General features: G+C 46.4%; 7 protein-coding genes across 7 annotated transcripts; 2 read left to right on the forward strand and 5 right to left on the reverse strand.

The window, feature by feature from the left end:
• Positions 1 to 817: 817 nt before the first annotated feature.
• On the reverse strand, positions 818 to 1,236 carry FSST1_007659 (uncharacterized protein; the record flags this gene model as incomplete). Its single annotated transcript, XM_083224464.1, has 2 exons — positions 818 to 1,132; positions 1,186 to 1,236. 2 exons carry the CDS (start codon positions 1,234 to 1,236, stop codon positions 818 to 820), a joined length of 366 nt encoding a protein of 121 aa, XP_083083620.1.
• A 2,679-nt stretch (positions 1,237 to 3,915) lies between these two features.
• Positions 3,916 to 5,404, forward strand: FSST1_007660 (Zinc/iron permease; the record flags this gene model as incomplete). Its single annotated transcript, XM_083224465.1, has 5 exons — positions 3,916 to 3,994; positions 4,063 to 4,205; positions 4,260 to 5,137; positions 5,189 to 5,316; positions 5,370 to 5,404. The coding sequence occupies 5 exons, from the start codon at positions 3,916 to 3,918 to the stop codon at positions 5,402 to 5,404; spliced, it is 1,263 nt and encodes a 420-aa protein (XP_083083621.1).
• A 537-nt stretch (positions 5,405 to 5,941) lies between these two features.
• On the reverse strand, positions 5,942 to 7,474 carry FSST1_007661 (Endonuclease/exonuclease/phosphatase; the record flags this gene model as incomplete). Its single annotated transcript, XM_083224466.1, has 1 exon — positions 5,942 to 7,474. One exon carries the CDS (start codon positions 7,472 to 7,474, stop codon positions 5,942 to 5,944), a length of 1,533 nt encoding a protein of 510 aa, XP_083083622.1.
• A 3,315-nt stretch (positions 7,475 to 10,789) lies between these two features.
• On the forward strand, positions 10,790 to 12,627 carry FSST1_007662 (amino acid permease/ SLC12A domain-containing protein; the record flags this gene model as incomplete). Its single annotated transcript, XM_083224467.1, has 4 exons — positions 10,790 to 10,978; positions 11,059 to 12,338; positions 12,389 to 12,538; positions 12,588 to 12,627. The coding sequence occupies 4 exons, from the start codon at positions 10,790 to 10,792 to the stop codon at positions 12,625 to 12,627; spliced, it is 1,659 nt and encodes a 552-aa protein (XP_083083623.1).
• A 197-nt stretch (positions 12,628 to 12,824) lies between these two features.
• Positions 12,825 to 14,114, reverse strand: FSST1_007663 (FMN-dependent dehydrogenase; the record flags this gene model as incomplete). The annotated part of the gene is made up of 1 exon (XM_083224469.1): positions 12,825 to 14,114. The coding sequence occupies one exon, from the start codon at positions 14,112 to 14,114 to the stop codon at positions 12,825 to 12,827; it is 1,290 nt and encodes a 429-aa protein (XP_083083624.1).
• Positions 14,115 to 14,633: 519 nt separating this feature from the next.
• On the reverse strand, positions 14,634 to 16,540 carry FSST1_007664 (uncharacterized protein; the record flags this gene model as incomplete). The annotated part of the gene is made up of 4 exons (XM_083224470.1): positions 14,634 to 15,043; positions 15,094 to 15,239; positions 15,297 to 15,646; positions 15,731 to 16,540. 4 exons carry the CDS (start codon positions 16,538 to 16,540, stop codon positions 14,634 to 14,636), a joined length of 1,716 nt encoding a protein of 571 aa, XP_083083625.1.
• Positions 16,541 to 17,065: 525 nt separating this feature from the next.
• Positions 17,066 to 18,211, reverse strand: FSST1_007665 (phosphoenolpyruvate phosphomutase-domain-containing protein; the record flags this gene model as incomplete). Its single annotated transcript, XM_083224471.1, has 1 exon — positions 17,066 to 18,211. One exon carries the CDS (start codon positions 18,209 to 18,211, stop codon positions 17,066 to 17,068), a length of 1,146 nt encoding a protein of 381 aa, XP_083083626.1.
• Positions 18,212 to 18,882: the final 671 nt, after the last annotated feature.

An 18,882-nucleotide genomic window follows, 5' to 3' on the forward strand; every position in this document is an offset into this window, starting at 1 on the left:
AGGTGTATCGAGGAGTTATGTCGGCGTATGCAAGACAAAAGTTCGCCAGGGAAACTCTAAGAACAACTGGACCTGAGTCACTATGTCACGATTGCGAGTCAAGGGTATCAGCCTTAGGTCGCGGTAACAGATCTATGAACGGCTGCTCATCTCCCGAGACAGTACACCCATTCAAAAACCCAAAATCAATCTCTACTTGAGTTAGTAAGCGGAAATCAAAAGATCTTGAACACACCTATTAGACACCCGAAAGTCAATTCAACTTCTTCCATCTAATAATAGTGAGGTTAAGTGTCAAGTGTGACAGGGTATTCTACGACCTTTGCTGTGGCGGATATAACGCCAAGGCGCCAAGGCGCATGGAGATAGCAGGGATGTACGATCTGGTGTGTTTGTTTGAGCTGGGCGGCTATGTTGTACGTTTGACGCGGAGTATACAGGATGAAGAGTGAAGAGTCTGACTTGGCAACCCATTAAAAGGTGTGTTTATGCCAAGCGAAACTATCTAGAAACGGAATCTTGGCGCGGATGCAGAAGGATGATAGTTAGTATCTGAATACTTTTAGAACTTGTTCTAAGCGATGGGTGGTGATACTACAAATGGATTTTTCAACACTACATGGAATCACAGTTGCATCTGCACCTGTATCAATCTACCTTGTTTCATCAAGGTTGCTCTGTTTGCCGCGTGTTGTAGAAATGAATGCGCGATACTCAGAGAGAGAATTCATATCCACAAATTTAGAGACGAGACTCAAGCGCAATAGAATGTGTTCATCTGTTCATATTCTTAGATACAAATGTATCAAGTGCAAATCTAGATTTCCTCGATATCCAGTGCAGGTAAGCCTCGGTTTTCATCATCAAGGATACCCACGATGCTCCTCAGATCCGTCTGATCCCTAATCTGCAACATAGACCCATCTATGGCATTGAAGAAATAGAACTGGCTGTTACCGACCTCAAAGAGGTAAAGTGCCTCTCCAGTGTAGGGTGCCATGCCATAGTGCGGCCTAATGTCCCCGTCAATGCCACGTCCACGAACCTCATCCTCCATTTGACCACCTTGACCCCAAAGCATGTCTCCTCCCATGTCATCGTAGGAGTTCACCCAGTTCTCTGGGGGAGGGATCTGTATTCTGTCAGTCACGCTGGGCGGCAAGAACTGGGGAAGTCATAATGTACCCCATTATCGGTCACCACTATGCCGTCCTCAATTGTGGTGTAGTTGCTCATGTTGGGTGCCTGGTGTTTCAATAGTTTGAGTGGGAATAGTAGAGCTGAACCGATATTGGGATTATCAAAGGAAAGTTATGTGATAGAGGAGGAGAGGGTCGGGGCATGTTTATAAACACAATTCCAGCTGGTGACGTCTCCAAACGATGAATGATTGAGACGTTCTAATATAATTTGACCCAAGACGTCAAAATTCAATCAATGGAGTGGCACTTTCTTAATGACAGGATGACATCAACTCTTATTTCTGACCTCATTGTGGTGCTTTGACCTCTCCAGCTGAAAGATCTACGACCAGTCCTTGGTTGTGGATGGATATTGGAAAGATAGGAGCGGGGCCGTAAGACATCCAAACTTCAAATAGGAAATAGATAGTGCAAACTAACAACAGCCACGTTGAAAGATGAACCGGTACGTAGAGCTGACTGAAGTAGTTGGGTCCAAAAAGATGCAAGTTGTGGGCTGAGTTGGAGAGCTGACGTGCTGTTCGTGAACAGGCGAATGCCGGCGACGTAAAAATGAGGATTCATAACTAATGACATGCCATTGCAGAATGACTCACTCTCCGCGGGACACAGTCTTGAGAACTATAGGGTATGTTATGTATGCTCTTTATTCTTCAGTCAGTTATAGGAACTACCCGCTGAAGAGCGATTGGCCCGACAATTGCTGAAGTATTTCCTTAACATATGAACCAGTAGATCAATAACTGAGAGCCGTTCTGTATAAATTATCTCGGATGTCGCCTGCACTAACAGGCTACTAGTCTAGAAATTGAAAGCCCTCCATTTATCAGATCTTCTAGGGTAAATGCGTCTATCGTGACACTGTAGTCTCTTTCAGAGTAGGGCGGTTAAGACGGCAGTAAAACATGGAGACCACAGGGTAGAATGCCTTGCGTAATTCTTTCTGTGGGTCGAGTTTAATGCTGACAATGTACGTTACAGCCATGTCGCGGTACGAAATCGCAATTGTAGCGACGTGGAGAATGTTTGAAGTGAGACAAGAACTCAGCTGATCTCGAGCCGATAGCCGAAGGGTCATGTAAAACCTGAGAATGTTTACTTGTTTCGGTCAAAATATGGATCAATCGCTGCGGAGTTGAAGGGTCAATTCCGCGACCAAGAGAAAGACAAAAGTCCTCACAGAAGAGGACCACCTAATAATTCGCTAGCTCTAAATTTGGTACTTGAGAAGCTTGGCAAAGTGACATTTTACTCCAGGTTGGATCGCGTCTTGGCGTGTTCAAAACACCACAGACTATCCAGGGGGTTTTCCATCGTAACCAATATTCTGAAATATTGCCAGAGTAAATCACAGTTCATCCCAACAATAATTGTTTATTCGGCAAATGGCAACCATGATTTGATAAGCGGATTTCCGGACGGTCACGCCAAGCCTTTTCGTAGTATCAGATCTCGTAGAAACGATATATGAGGCATGATAAGACAAAACAATAGGAAGCCAAGACAAATATGCGGGTAGGGCTACCGTATATGGCACTGGAAAGGGTTATAATAGTGAATATCACTGTAGAGACATGAATCGCAGGGGCGCAAAAACGGTTTGGGGCGCTATTACGCGAGATGGAGCTTTTGTTTCTCTGCTGAATATGACCTGCCTCGACGCCAAGGTGTGGAGGTCGGAGAAGCGGCAAGATGGCAAATCCATGTAGATCTCAGTGGAAATAGAGGATTTACGTTGTAATCAGGGATGACAACGTAACTACCGGCATGCATCTACAGTGCGATTACGTCCTCAAAAGGAACTCTCTCGAGAAAAAAAGAGCAAGATCACCAAAGACTGAGACAACAACAAAAAAAGGGTCTTCCGGATCGCTTGCCATCCGCGCACTGAGCATTAATGACAAAACGCAAAAGGTGGATATATACAAGGCCCCTTGTTACGGCTCACAATGATCTTTTCCCTATTATTCAAGCTTAAAACACGAAACCCGCAGATCTTGTAGCTGTGTCCTGACGCGAAAGTAACCAATGAGCTAAGGGAATTTCAATTATTTTTCCGAGATAAGAGCCAGGGTTGGCAATCTTCCCCAAGGTCCAGAACCGGCAATTATTGACTATTCTGTATCCGTAGATTTAGTCATGGGGGAAAAGAGATTGTTGAAACACCACAGTCACATCGGTTTGAGAGGCCCTGTCGCTGGAAGCCTGACACAAGACGTGGTCTGTTTTGTATCACGTTTTGCCTCGCAACCTTAAAATAGTTTATTATAACGGCAAAACCAGATTGAACACTGCGAATTGCCAAGAATACTTATAGACGCCTATGGTTTCTAGAGTGGAGGCTTTTCTTTCTCTACTCGCTATTCTCTCTCTCCATACGCTTTCTCTTTGCACCTAGGCTGGTACCTGGTTGTTTCCTTTGTACTGTCTATTTCCTTGTTTGTGTTTTGGAGTGAATCTTTTTTGTTCATTTCCATTTTTCCTTTCTGTAGGGATTTTGTTTAGTCAATTTTCCTATTTGGGTTCCTGTTTACTCAGAAATCCATTAATTCCATTCTTACTATACACGCCAAGACAGGGAACTGGTTTCCCTGTTCTTTTTTATTTCTTGAGAAAATTATTTAATTGTTTTTCTCTTTCTACTACTTTACGACAATCCTTACGATACTCGAGTTTTCCCTTTCGACTATTTCTTTAGTTTCTATCGTTTAAAATGGAGGAAGCCAAACCTCAATGTGGATCTGACGGCCCTGGGGAGGAATATCCTCTTGGCATGCACGTCGGTGGTCTTTGTACGTTGACTAATTACCCCGGATTTTCATCCAGACCCAATTCTTTGGAAACTAACAATGTGGAATAGTTGCTGTTTTGGCTGTTTCTTGCATGGGCGCTGGCTTTCCTGTCGCCGCTAAGAGAATCAAGTGGCTCAAGATGCCCCCCAAGGTGTTTTTCGCTTGCAAGCATTTCGGTACTGGCGTTTTGGTTGCTACTGCATTCGTTCATGTAAGTTTATAACTGATATCATCTCTAGATCCATACTAACGAATCGGCTTGAAGTTGCTCCCCACAGCCTTCGGATCCCTCACTAATCCCTGCCTCCCCGAACTCTTTACCGATATCTATCCCGCTATGCCTGGTGTTATCATGATGACCTCTATGTTCATGCTTTTCATGGTCGAACTCTACCTCAACGCCAAAACCGGTGGACACTCTCACGGTGGTCCCACGGGTGCGTCAGTCACCGTCCACCCTCCTCCTCGACCTCAGCGCCCTCAACGTCCCTTCCCCAACGATGAGAACTTAGGCCACGCCCGCAACGACTCTTTTAACAGCGATTACTCCGACGATGAGGTCTCATACGAAAAGGCCATGGCTCGTGAGATGTACGAGAAGGAACAGCGACCCCACGCCTACTCGCGCGACGACAGCAACTCTACAATGCCCGCCTGGTTCGTCGTCTTTTACGAGCAATACGTCCGACAACGTTCCGAGATGATGGAGATGATCAAGGAGTCTCAATACTCGCAAGCTGCTATCGACTCCAAGTCTCACGCCGAAGTCAGCGAGTCTTACTTTGATGAGGAGAACAACTCGATCGACAAAGAGACTTTTAAGCGCATGTCGATGAACATCACTCTTCTCGAAGGTGGTATCCTGTTCCACTCCGTCTTTGTCGGAATGACCATTGCCATGACCACCGACGGTCTCCTCGTTTTCCTCATTGCCATCATGTTCCATCAAATGTTTGAGGGTCTCGGCCTTGGATCTCGTATCGCTGCTGTTCCCTACCCCAGGGGCAGTGTCCGACCTTGGTTGCTTGTCTTTGCTTTCGGCTGCACAGCGCCAATTGGTCAAGCTATTGGAATTGCCAGCCGAAACTCTTATGATCCTGAGAGTGAGATGGGTTTGATCATGGTCGGTGTTTTCAACTCTATGTAAGTTTCTGAGCATGCTCATCTCTGTGAACAAATGCTTACTCGACGTAGCTCTTCCGGTCTTCTCATCTACGCTGCCCTCATCAACCTCTTAGCTGAGGATTTCCTTTCCGAGGAGGCTCAACATCTCATGAAGAAGAAGGACCAGATCGCTGCTCTGTGCTGGATCTTCCTTGGAGGTAAGCATCCTCTTGATCTGCTTGTCTATACATTCACTAACTTTGGACTTTAGCATTTGGTATGTCCGTCGTTGGTGCTTTCGCTTAAACGTCAAACGCGTTTCAAGAAAAAGAAAAGTCAATGAGACATGAAACGCGTGGAAAAGACGGGCGAAATCAACTTAGACAAACTTAGATGCCCGGGTTTACGCTTTGTAAGATAATGACGACGATTGCAATACTGCTGTTTTCTTTTGGTTGCGAATCTTCTTGGCCGACGGAGACGGTAGATATCAAAGGCCGTTCAAGGTTCGTCGGAACGTCCATTCTTTAGGATAGTAGGAATTAAAAAATAGCGAAATAAAATTGATGAGAAATGATTACCTTTAAAAAATGTGGAATACTATTAATTTACTTGAGAATTCACGGAGAACTTTGATGCGCGTTACTATCCCTGGTGAGACATTCTGGCACTTGGCACTATCCATCAGACCTCTCCTTCGTTTCACAAGGAATAACAAGGTAGCGAGAGATAAGCTTTCAGGTATGTAACATTGTTGAAGAATATTTATTTATTTATTTGATTTTTTTACTTATTCATTAACGTCGTTGAGGTCGTTTCCAAGATGGATGTTGAGTCCAATTCTTAGATATCATAAGTCGTCAAAACAGCCCGGTGGTCAGAGAACCACTCATTCTCCTTGTGGTTGGGCTGAGGCTTCGGTTCACCAACAACCACAGTCTGGGAGTCAGTCACCTTGAGGCCCTTGCCCTTGTGCAGAACAAAGTCAATACGGTCAAGAGGCTCAGGTCGACGACGGCCACCGTTCCAGATGTAAATGGGAGACCAAGTGATACCCTGCTCCTTGACGGGATCGGGGTGGGCGACACGGAAAGAATCAATGAGACCAGCTTCCTCAGGGAGAACAGAAGTAGGCCACTTGATGCCAGAGTAACCGCAGTTCTTGTCCTTAAGACCGTCGGTGTAGTCGAGGTGAGAGGGGGCGTTGAAGTCGCCAACAAGGAAAACGGGAGTGTCGTCGGCATTGTCAAGCTGACTCTTCATACCAGCAAGGGTAGCCTTCATCTGAGGAGTGCGACCAGACTGAGCCTCACGCTCAATGATCTTGTCGACGGGATAGTGGTCAAAGCATGTGTCGTAAGGACCATAGGGTGTGTAACCCAAGTGAGCGACAAAGAAGTTGATCTCCTTGTTGGTACCATCAAGAGCAATCTTGACACCGCCAGAACGGGCCGGCCCGCTGATGACACCGTAGTCGGCAGTGATAGGGTACTTGCTCAGAATACCGACATCACCACCACTGGACCAGTGGTACCAACCAAGAGCATCAGCAAGACGAGGGACGTGGCGACCCTGCTGATCCTCCTGGATACCAACGATATCGACGCCGGAAGAAGCGAGGAACTTGACCTGCTTGTCGTGGTAGTTTGTGACGCCGGTACCGCCGTTCCACATGTTGAGAGAAAGGACCTTGAGCTGGCTCAGAAGAGCCTTGCCGGAAGCAGCGACATTGATGGTGAAGACAGCGGATGAGGCGGAATCAGTACCAGTGGCACGGACGGTAACGACGGCTTCACCAGAGCTTGAGGTAGGTGTTCCAGAGATGATACCATCAGAGCTAACCTTGATCCAGTCGACGTTGGAGCCTTCGCTTGAAAAGCTCACATCACTGGTACCGCCGCGAACAAGACCGCGAACGCTGTGAGAGTACTTATCATCGACGCGAGCATTAGGTAGTGAGACATCAGCCACAATAAAGCTCACATCTCCACCAAACTCACGGCCCTTTATGACTTGCAGCGGCTCCGCCAGCCACGTGTAAGCGTTGTTAGCGAGGAAGAAAGCCGTGTAGTTACCAGGCTCAAGGCTTCCGGTATCGATCTGGACGGAGCCTTGGGAGTTAGGCGCCCACTTCCACTTGATGGAGTTGGAAGAGCCCTTCTTCTGCTCGACGGGACCTCCACCGGCGCTGTAGTACAGACCGATCCAGTTTTGGTCGTTGGCATTTTCAGTTGAGTAGTCAAAGGTCCATGATGGTTGGTTGGTGTTGAGGGATAAAGAGCCCGAGGCTGAAGGATTTTGTCCCTGGACTGATGTGCAGAGGCTTAGCCACAGGGCTGAAGCGACTGTGAGGAGGGGGGATCTGAACAATCTCATGGTTGTGGTACCAAGAGAGGACAGAAGGATGAGGTACGTGAGATGATTTACGTACGCCAAGCACGATTTGAGAAGAGAGAGTCAAGATAGAATGAATATTGTTCTCACAAGCACAGGAGAGAGGAGAAAAAGAGAAGATTTCACAGCATATAAGTATACTTTTTTTACCTTGGTTTCAATCAATAGCAGAGGGCAAATATTGTTTCTCGAATGGGGGCGAGGAAAAAAGAAGAAAGAGAGAGAGAGAGACGAGGGAATGACCTTTGGATCTCGTGCCAAGTTTCTACCGGACAAGGGTAGTGTTGTTAGTGTTGGGTTAGCTTGGACCAATGCTTGAACCCCCTCAAGCCACGCCGCGGATGACGTGTGAGACGTCTGCATTGGTCTTGGGGTGATCGGCGGCTCAAACCGCCTAAACGAGTATTTACGCATGGGCACGTTGCAAAGAAACACACGGTTAGAGGCAGCGTCTTTTTACCGTAGATGATCTGCGATGCTACCATAGAGCACTCTTCTTCTAATCATCCGACTCCCTATCGTCCGCCATCGTGACTCGGTAATGCTACTTTTGTGCACCATGATTGGGTTGTTTGAGACTCTGTACCACGACGATCTTCTGCAACTGACTCTCCTCCACAGCCAAAGCACAATAAGGGTTCAATTACTCTCAATGCCGCAGCCTTAGCCTTATCAGATCGCGGCCTCGTGGGAAGGAAATGATCTGCCGGTAGCCACACCCGCTGTAACCCATCAACTCACATGCGTGTGATAACGGAGAATACTCCGGTGAGGAAATGTCTTTTTCTCAACAGTCTCGGAAATCTTGCCTTTTACTCTTGTCTGACGTTCCACTGTGGCCATTACTATAGAACTGCTTAGATAGTAACACAGCAATTGCCCCTCCCCCTCTTTTGTGTGAGAGGAAATCCTGCCAAGATTGGGTTGTCGGTTATGCAAAACACCATCATACCTTGTTCTACAGTCACATTTTTGATAAGCTTACAATTCAAATTTTATGAAGAGCCTATGCAAAAATAAAACATGCCAAGAAGAAATAAACCTATCATTGTAGGCCACCTTGCTCTCCAGGGCTAAGCCGTGTCTGTTACCACAGACCGCTTTCACCAGACAGACAAGACAGAGTGGGGAATCGCCACAGTCGACTGCAAAGTGATAGGATAGTAACATTGATATTGGAGGCTATTCGGTAGATATACAGGTTTCGGATCTGGGAATTACTCTGTAGCATAACATAGCTTGAACAATGAAAATATTCCTATAGAATGACCACAACTTGAGCCATCCTGAAACAGTTAAATTCCAGCAACTCTTGCTCAAAATAGCCTTGTAAGAATGGAGGTATAGCCCGATAGCGAAAACTTGTGATTTTATGCTCATAGCTAATTGCGAAACATCATTTTGGCTAAGGCTCGTTGCGTTGTGAAGCAATGTAAATATGCCTCATCCCAAGCCTTTCAACGTCTAATAGTAGAACCAATGTCGTCCGCCAACATTAAGAATTACATCACTCTGACCTCGCAAGGCTGATACTTTCATGAATCTGCCCGTCTGGTGGTGTGCCCGATAGGTGACAATATCAAAAGAGAGGAATATTCTCAAACAATAAGATCTATTAGACTTTGAGAAGACCCCCATCGAAAATTCACAAAAAATACACAACAATACAGCGCTCCGATTGTCCAAACCGGTAGCTTCCGTTAAGCGAATGGAACTCCAAACTAACGCCAACCATACATAAACGCGTTGACTTGGTCTTCGCCCCCAACTCTGACATGTGCGACCTTATCTAGGCGTCCACTCAAGAGGCCTTTCAGCAATCTGATATCCCTGGGCAGCTGAGCTCAACACCATCAACGCATTAAACCGTAGGGTAATGCTACGTTGGCACGATTTTGACAGTTCATAGTCATCGATCCGAATGATCCGAAGAATCGATGTCACCATGGAGATTACCTTGTTGAGCACCGGCCGTCAGGGCCTCGAAATTCTGCAAATATTATTTGTACACACCTCTTTTTGCTACATCGAAGCTTAGAATACATCGAGATAAACTGTCTGTGATCGCTTGGCTTTAGATGGTAGGACTTATTCGTATTCAAGCACATATCTTATTCCTGCCTAGGCGCGAAGATCTCCCGTCAGCCACGGCACACCTTGGCATGTTTAAACTCCGTCGACTTAATTGTCCGAGCCGTGAAGCCAAGACTGATTTGGCATGGCCAAGCCGTGCACTGGAAACTGGGCATTAAAGCATTACGCTCGAAACAGCGAAGAGTTATACTACACTATGCTGACAATAGGATGCGATGCGTTAATATTATATCTGGTATGGAGTTCTGTTATGACTTTGATCATAATGAGCCGGAGTCGTTAATGCTTTGCCGTCCTTGGAGCCTTGAAGGGTCTTTATAGAGCAAGACGAATGTGTTTTCACAACCGATTGAATATTTCGGGATAAGAATTGGACACCAGACTCTACATTTCCGTAGTCATTCAATGAGTTAATATTGCCACAAATGACCAGGACTATGTACGTTGAGTCCTAATGTTTCCATATTTCAAAGTTTAATATAAGTCTTGGAAGGTCAGTCGTTTGTAGCAGCCCAGGTTACTGTCACTGAATTGAACAATAAAACCCGCTATATTATCTATATGTAAAGACTTCATTTGAGTAAAATAATAGTACATTTCCATAATGATGTATACTATAATCCTTCCTTAAAAACCTGTTCTAATGTCCTACGTCCTTGATAGGCCCCAAGACTTTATCCTCTGGATCATTGGCTACTCATCCATAACAAGAATCGTCCTTCCCTACACCGCAACCCAAACAATTTTCTTCTTCGACAACCCTGCGAAACCTTCCAAGAATGCCAAGTTTGCCCATTGCACCTTTGCTGACGAGTGAAATTCTCCTATATCCAATATGTTGTTGGTCTCGACCATTGACCCGCTATTCCTCCGCAGGCTATATCTCTTTAAGACTGAATCCCGCCACCCAAGCAAGGTTTAAGGGACAAGATCCAATCACATGAATTACAGGAAAGATTTTCACTCACAAGGAATCCCCTTATCGGCTCACTCCGTACGGGGAACTGGGGCACAAAAGTTACACAGGCGATTGCTTGTCTTGGTCAAGAGGGGACCGAGGGAATGAGCACCCTCGGCTTTGTGAAATGCGGTATTTTATCCGTAAACCCTAGACGGCATCTACTGGGGTAGTATTCTCTTTTCTCTCGTTTGCCAAAAGAGTGTTTTTCCTGGTTGCATTCATTTTATCCGGAAACCTTGATCATGGCAGGTTCTGACGTGCCCCCGGGTTATTCCCATGATGCAGAGAAGTCTTCCAAAGCAGCTCCTTCTAATACTACGAATGGAGAAATCGCACAGCGAAATGATTTTGGTGATGAGACGCACCGAAGGCTCAAGGGCCGCCATATTCAATTGATTGGTATCGGAGGTACTATCGGCACTGTCCTGTTTGTATGTCCCAACGTCACCATTTACATGTGCGATTGGATCAGTTGTAAATGGCTTCATGGCTAATCATGTGTATCTCATAGGTTCAAATCGGAAAAGGTCTTATGCAAGGCGGCCCTGGCAGTCTCTTTATTGCGTTCTCGTTCTGGTGTCTCATCGTCCTCACAATAACAATGGCCGTTGCAGAAATGGTCTCATACACGCCTATTTCATCTCCATTCGTCCGATTCGCAGGTGTTTACGTGGATGAGGCTCTCGGATTTGCTTCTGGATGGAACTTTTTCATCTTTGAAGCTGCCCTCGTGCCATTCGAAGTAACAGCATGCCACTTTATTCTCCAATTCTGGACAGATGCAATTCCTGTGGGGGCGACTATCGCTGTGATCATCGTTTTGTACGCGCTCATCAACCTCATGGCGATTCAGTATTTTGGTGAGACAGAATTCTGGGCCTCTGTTGGAAAAGTGGTTTTGATCGTTGGACTCATCTTCTTCACTTTCATCGTCATGGTCGGCGGCAATCCTCAAGGAGACGCATTCGGATTTACATACTGGAAGAGTCCTGGTGCTTTCAACGCACTGTACTATGATGGTGCTCTTGGAAAATTCGTCGGCTTCTTATCTTGTCTTATCCAAGCCGCGTTCTCCATCTCCGGCCCTGACTATGTTGCCATGGCTGCTGGAGAAGCAGAGAACCCACGCAAGATCCTGCCACGAGCATTCAAAACGGTATTCTATCGCTTGACATGCTTCTTCGTTCTTGGATCGCTGTGCGTAGGTATCCTTGTACCATATGACGACCCAAACATGATTGCAGCTTTCAGAGATGGAAAGTCTGGCGCTGCAGCTTCACCATATGTTATTGCCATGGACCGTCTCGGTATTCGAGTGCTGCCTCATATTGTCAACGCCATGATTCTTGTCTCGGCGTTCTCAGCTGGCAACTCATACGTTTTCTGCGCTACAAGATCTCTGTATGGTCTTGCCCTGGAGGGTAAAGCGCCACGATTTTTGAAGACCTGCACTAGAACGGGTGTTCCTATCTACTGTGTTGCTGTGGTTTTAGCCATCGCATTGCTATCCTTCCTCCAGCTATCAAACAGCTCCGCGGTTGTCCTGAGTTGGTTTGTTTCTCTGGTCACTGCATCGCAGCTGATCAACTTTTGTGTCATTTGTTTCACATACCTTTGCTTCTATCGAGCCATGAAGGTACAGAACTTCGATCGTTCAGTGCTTCCTTATAGAGCTTGGTTCATGCCGTATGCTGCATACATCGGTCTTGTGGCGACCTTCATTATGGTATTCGTTGGAGGATATACCGTGTTTCTGCCCGGCATGTGGAATGTCCCTAACTTTCTCTTTTCGTAAGTAATCACTACTATCTTGCCATGGATTTTTGAGCTGACGCTTTCAGGTATACCTCTGTCGGATTGTTCCCTGTTCTGTACATTGGCTGGAAGATTGTACACAAGACCAAGGTTCATAAACCGACCGAGATTGATCTCAAGTATAACTTGGCGCCTATCGAGGAGTACGAACAGAAGTTTGTTTCTCAACCACCAAAGTACGATATGGTTGTAACTTCAAGGTTCATATTGCTAACTGTTTCTTAGGAACTGGTTTGAGAAGATTCTGCACTTTCTGTTTGAATAAGATAAAGTAAAGTCACGAAAGTTGATTAATGGCGGATCTCATAAATGATTTATGGCAGGATAGATAGAAATACGGAATGATACCCTGTTTGATACTGCCTTTGAAGAATTATGTATCTATTAACTAAGATGAGGGTGCTTTTGTAGTTGAGTATCTTGGTGAATATTAACATGCGTTGCCACTTTGCTCACATTCCTCTAGAACAAGTCACTCTCCTTTACCAAAATATCATTCGTTATTTCACTGATGTCTCTCAGGCCCGCCAGATGCATGTTCATGGTTAAATCACCACACAAGGCTCGCAAAACATGCCTCACTCCATCCTCTCCACCAAGTGCCAAACCATACGCATATGGTCTGCCAACAAGAACGCATTTTGCTCCAAGAGCCAAGGCTTTCATGATGTCCGCACCACATCTGATACCAATGTCGAAAAGTACATCGATCTTGCCACCAACAGCATCGACGATCCTTGGGAGCATACCCAAGCTGCTAACCCCGCCGTCCTGTTGTCTGCCGCCGTGGTTGCTTACCACAATTCCCTGGACGCCAACTTCGACACATTTCTTAGCGTCCTGTACACTTTGAATGCCCTTGAGCACGATAGGTCCATCCCAGTGCTTTTTCAAGAACTCAATGTCTTCCCAGGAATGTGAGTGTCCGGGAAACACAATCTTGGCCCACTCGCGAGCTGCAACGCCCAGACCGGCTCCTGCTGATCCACCTTGGGCCGCCTGGTATACTCCACTGGGTGCATCTGTGATATCGTAGCCGTGCTCTTCCTTGAATTGCTTCTTGAAAACAGGATCGGTCAGACCAATCTCGACACCGATATGATCTGGGTGGATGAAGGGGTTGTAGCCATTGTCCAAATCGCTCGGACGCCATCCCAGAACGTATGTGTCGAGCGTGACGATAAGTGTTGTGTATCCAGATGCTTTAGCTCTCTTGAGCATGGATATCGTAATGTCGTCGTGCTCCCGACTTGGCCAGTAAAGTTGAAACCATCTCGGTGCGCTTTCACCGTTTGCTGCGGCCACATCCTCGATGCTGGTACTGGACGCCGTACTCAGAGTGTAGGGAATCCCCAGTGAAGCGGCAGCTCTAGCAGCAGCAGCTTCCCCTTCAGGGTTGAAGATCTTTTGAACACCAATTGGTGCAATGGCCACCGGAAAGGGAAGGGTTTGTCCCAGTACCTTTGTTGTGGTATCAGCGAATTGTTCGTTTCCGTCCTCGTCTTTCCGGCTTGGCACAAGTCTGTTTGGAATTATTGACCAGCGAGAGAATGAATCAATGTTTTTCTGGTATGTTGAGGCGTTACCAGCGTTACCATGGATGTAACCCCATGATGTAGCTGAAAGAGTCTGTTTGGCTAGGGATTCCCATTGTGAAGATTGGAAAGTAAATGCAGGTCGTGCAAAGTGGAGGCCTCCATCGAAGATTGATTTCTCGTAGGCCAGAACGTCGGCGCTTGGTGAAGGAGTCATGGTTGATTGCTGACAAGGATGTGTGTTTGTGTCTGGTAGTTCTGAAAAATGCGGCTCTGCTGGTTATAAATATTCTCGGCTTTTCCCTCGGCCATTGGTGTCGTTTCTATTACCTATTATCAAACTAGTCCATCAGGTTTAAGCAAGATCTAAAGCATAATGACGTCTGAGATGGTGCCATATCTGCGGATATCTCGGATCTCTTCTTCTACTATTTCTCAGATCCCTCGAGCGGTATTACCGAACAGTCACTAGATACCACAAGCGTCTCGAGTCCAAAGTACTAGAATTATATTTGGCCTTGTTCCAATGTACACTTTGTTGCGCACTTTAATAGATTTGTTGTCGTCAAGGTTTGTCAAAACTGGTTCATATGGATGACGTAGTTGACCCGATTTAACGTGCTACCATGAATTGTAGAATGGAGTCATCCCTCGGGTCATATTTATGATAATGCGTAGCCTCGCTGGGAAGATAGTATATGATATCTAGGTAAAGGATTGAGAACAGCAGTGCGACTCAAGGTGCCTCAATCCGCTGCTCGCTATTACGAGACCTGGTTTCCTCCGACACATTATCATTGTCGCCCTTTAGTATTATGTCTGCAACTAGTAGGCTCGCTATGAGACATATTGCCATAAGAGGGACAGACATAATAAAGACTGTTCGAAATCCTTCCATACGTGCATCCAAAATGTCGCTCTCATATTCGCTGGTGCCCGAGTCACCGGCTCTCCAGGTTCCATCTAAAACAGCATCACGGACCCAGTCTGGGACTGCTTCGCCAAGTGACTTACTCAATACTGCATAATACGTTGCAGTAGATACAGCTATTCCGACCACGCCGCCGAGGGAACGGAAAACATTTCTAGTTCCTGTTGCTACAGCACGATCTTCGTCTGTTGAGTTTGCTTGTAACGCTACAAGCCCTACTCTACGATTAGCAAGCTGTACACGACGTATCAATTGTCGTACGTACCTGGTTGATGTACCCATCCAACTCCAGCTCCTTCAATAGCTAAGACAACTACATAGATGGAGACATGAGTTTTCTGACCAAAGAGGAGCTTCAACCCTGCACCGAGGGTCCAGACTGCTAGGCCACATCGTAGCACGGGCATATACCTATAGCATGGATAAGTAATGGTTCTACGAACTCATATATATGCATATGGGGCTTACCTAGCATAGCGAGCCATGACAGGTCCCGAAGCAGCACCTGCCAGACCTTGGGCAATGAGAAAGGATACTATGAGCGTCGCACTCTCCAACGGTGTATATCCGCAGACTGTTTGAAAGAATAAAGGAATGAAATACTGCGTTGTCTGCCAGACAAAGTCATGAAGAAAGCCCGAAAGAATCAGTACTAGTGCTGATTTCGTTTTGAGCAATCGCAACGGGATAATAGGAATCTTGGCTACAAAAGCCTCAATTGCTATGAAAAGAAGAAGACAAACAATGCCGATAGACAGTATCAAGATGGTCTTGATATTGTCCCAAGGCCAAATACTTCCGCCCGAGTTTATTGACATCTAGAAAGCAAAGTTTTTAGCGTCAAAGGTCAACAACAAGGAAGAGACTGATTCTAAATCATCACAGGGTGGAACGGTACTTACAACTACCAGAACGATGGCAGGGACCGAAGTGATGACACCTAGCCAGTCGATCTTGCGGATCTTCTCAACAAAACCACCAGAAACTGGTTTCAGTGGTAAAAAGAACAGGAGAAGTGTGAAACAGAAGGCAGCGAGAATAGAAGGGACCCAAAAAGCCCATCTCCATCCATCGCTGTGCCCACGTGTTTGTATAAGACTGGCAGCCACAAATGGTCCTGATGCAGCACCAGTACCGATGGCCAAGCTGATAAATCCTTGGTATTTTCCCCGCGACCTAAGGCTGACCAAGTCACTGACTATAATAGCAATGGAGGAGCTGATACCACCTCCGCCAATGCCACTGATCGTCCTGCATGCATATAGCCATATTGGGGTTCGGGCAAAACCACAAAGAAGGCCGCCAATGGTTACGCAACCCATAGAGAATAATAGGATTGGCTTGCGACCAGTAATATCGGATATCCTGCCATAGAGAGGCTGAAAGGCTGTTTGACCCAAGAGATATGCTGTTCCTACCCAGGTTACGGTAGGACCGGCATCTAAGGCTTCGGAAATAGTTGGTAAAGAGGTGGTGACAGAATTCATATCTAGATATGAAATGAAGTAGGCAAGGCATAGGCAGAGATAAGCTACCATGAGACGAACAAAAGGCAAACGCTGTGACTGATCTTGTAGTTCACATGATGCAGAATTATCTGTGGTCTCACCAGATTCAATCCCGGCTGGCTGAGCATTCTTCTCGCCGGAGCCATGGATTTTATCATCCGGTTTGGACATGGCAAGAACAGGATAAAGATCAGGGGATGTCATTGGTAAAGTTGCTTAGTTGTGAAGAGATTTGAGGTCGGTTGTGGAAGAAGAGGGGAGACATAAATGGCACACCATATGCCTCGGAGTAGTTCTCTCGGCAGGGTTAACCAGAGAGACAACAAGCTGGGGAAAACTCGGGCATTTGTAACTACTCTTTCCTCGCTTGAGCGATTAGATTAGACTAATCTGGCAGGGAGCAACACAACAGATGCCTCTTAAGGCTGAGGGGTAAACTGAGTTCTCACCTCCGCCAAGAGCCAAGTGTCAGCCTGCATCTGCAAGGACAGGACCGACAAGCAAAAGTTCTTACCCGTGCGGGATGAGCCGTGTCTATTCTTCTTTGAGTAAACAGGCACGCGACACAAGGAACAATATGACTTCATTTGGAACGGATAGAATCCTTCCTACGACAGGCTTCGCAGATATAGGTGAGATTACGCGGTATGACTTCCAGTTTACGTAAATATACTCAATACATGTTTCCATTGTTAAAGAAAGATATCTAACACACCGTTACCCGTCCGATCAGAGAGGAGATACCTGCTTGGCGTTGATATGAAGCAGTTCCTTGACTGGGATAATGCGATGGTCGGCTTCGCAACCACTCAACTCTCCGCCAGCAAGGTCCATGATAGTAGCCCGGATGTTCTCCAGCGCATTTTTCTCGGCCTCGAGTCCGCAACGATGCATCTCGCTACTCCCGTTATGTTCCCCTAGATAACGCTGCTCTGCCAACTTCCGCAAAAGGCATGCGTAATTGCGTGCTTTGCGCGAAGGGCCAAGATCATGGTCGTTGTCAAACAAGTTCAACTTCTGACTGTGTGCCTCTTCCAAGGTCACCGTCGCTGCGCTGATCTTTGCCCGGACCAAGTGGTTCGCGTAGATAAAGACATTAGCGCCGGCATCAGTCAGGACGCTACGATGAGTCTCGGAATAAGCTGTAGGGACAACTACAAGGGGCGTTTCTTTATCGTTCTTGCGGAAGCTCCGCAGGAAACTCAAGATCTCGTTGGGTTCCTTGCTCTTACTGTGGATCATGATCCCGTCGGCCCCGGCTTGGCAATAGATCCTAGCTCGCTCTAAAGCATCTGAGAGTGCAGCATCAACTGACTTTTTCTCCTGTTCAGTCTCCTTGCTGGTGGTGCGAGTAGTAAAGCTCTCGATGCGGGCCGTGATCATGACATCCTTGTCTTGAGATGCTTCCTTGAAAGCACGGATGACCTTGGCAAACTCCTCAGGATCGGCTTGGCCCTGCTGGCCAGACGTGGCAAGAAGAGAGTTCACCTTCTCTCCAGGCTTCCCAACCGCCTTGTCTTCAATGATGATCATAGAGACACCTTTAAGCGCCAGAACCGACACAAGGGCGGGGATATCCTTGACATCGCCTCCACTGTCGGCATCGAAGGCTGCACAAAGGGGTCGCCCATTGTCCTGAAGTGGCTTATACACGGGTGTAGCCAGCATTGCTCGTGACAATGGCGAGATGAGCTCAGTGTCAGGTAGTCCAAGAATGGTTGTCTGAGTAAGGCCGCTGATCCAGACGCCATCAAAAGCTTGGCCGTTGTTGGCGACTGAATCTCGGACGAGCTCAGTTGAAGCACGATCATGGACCTCGCAGATGCGAATGGGTCCATTGTTCTTGGAGAAAACTTTTCGGAAAGTAGTAGACATGATGGCTTGCTTGTGTGATAGTTGTGCTGTACTGAGAGGTGATTGTAGTTGTGGAAATTGCTTGTTTGCTTACTGATGGATATTGAGTGAGTCTGAAACTTGACAACCTTGCAGATTATATACTTGAAGAAGAATAGTATTTCGTTGACTATTCTGATCAAGGAAGGTGTTACTGTGATGACTTCTAATGTCTATAGCAAGTCTGCGGTATGAATCCTTCTGCAGCCAAGAAGCTCGTGTATGCTTTCACATATCACGTATTTTCTCCCAATACTGAAAGTGCATACTCATTTTGTTGATCTCATGCTCTTTCTAGGCACTGGCTTGCGACAACAATTCATCATTTTGTCTCACATCCTGCAGAATGATTCTTCAGAACTTGTTTGTAATTCTATGATGTCGGATGTTGTCAAAAGTCCACCAATCGGTTATCCTCTGATGCTATCTTTAACCCTTAACATTCGACTAGTCAGATTTAAGTATTCTCAAGAGACCGGAGGGTAAGCAAGTGCATTTCCTTCTTCCAAATCAAGTGAAGATACGACGGCCTGGCAGGTCGTATGAGCAAGAAATGGAGACAACGCTAGGCAAGCCAAGGCGAAGGCATCGTATACCTCGGTTATCTATCTTTAATGTTAGGATACTAACGTCAACGTAGCTTAGATGGCGTG

The sequence above is a fragment of the Fusarium sambucinum genome, chromosome II (genome assembly GCF_050947815.1).
Source record: "Fusarium sambucinum isolate potato_lamoka chromosome II, whole genome shotgun sequence".
Taxonomy (NCBI): domain Eukaryota; kingdom Fungi; phylum Ascomycota; class Sordariomycetes; order Hypocreales; family Nectriaceae; genus Fusarium; species Fusarium sambucinum.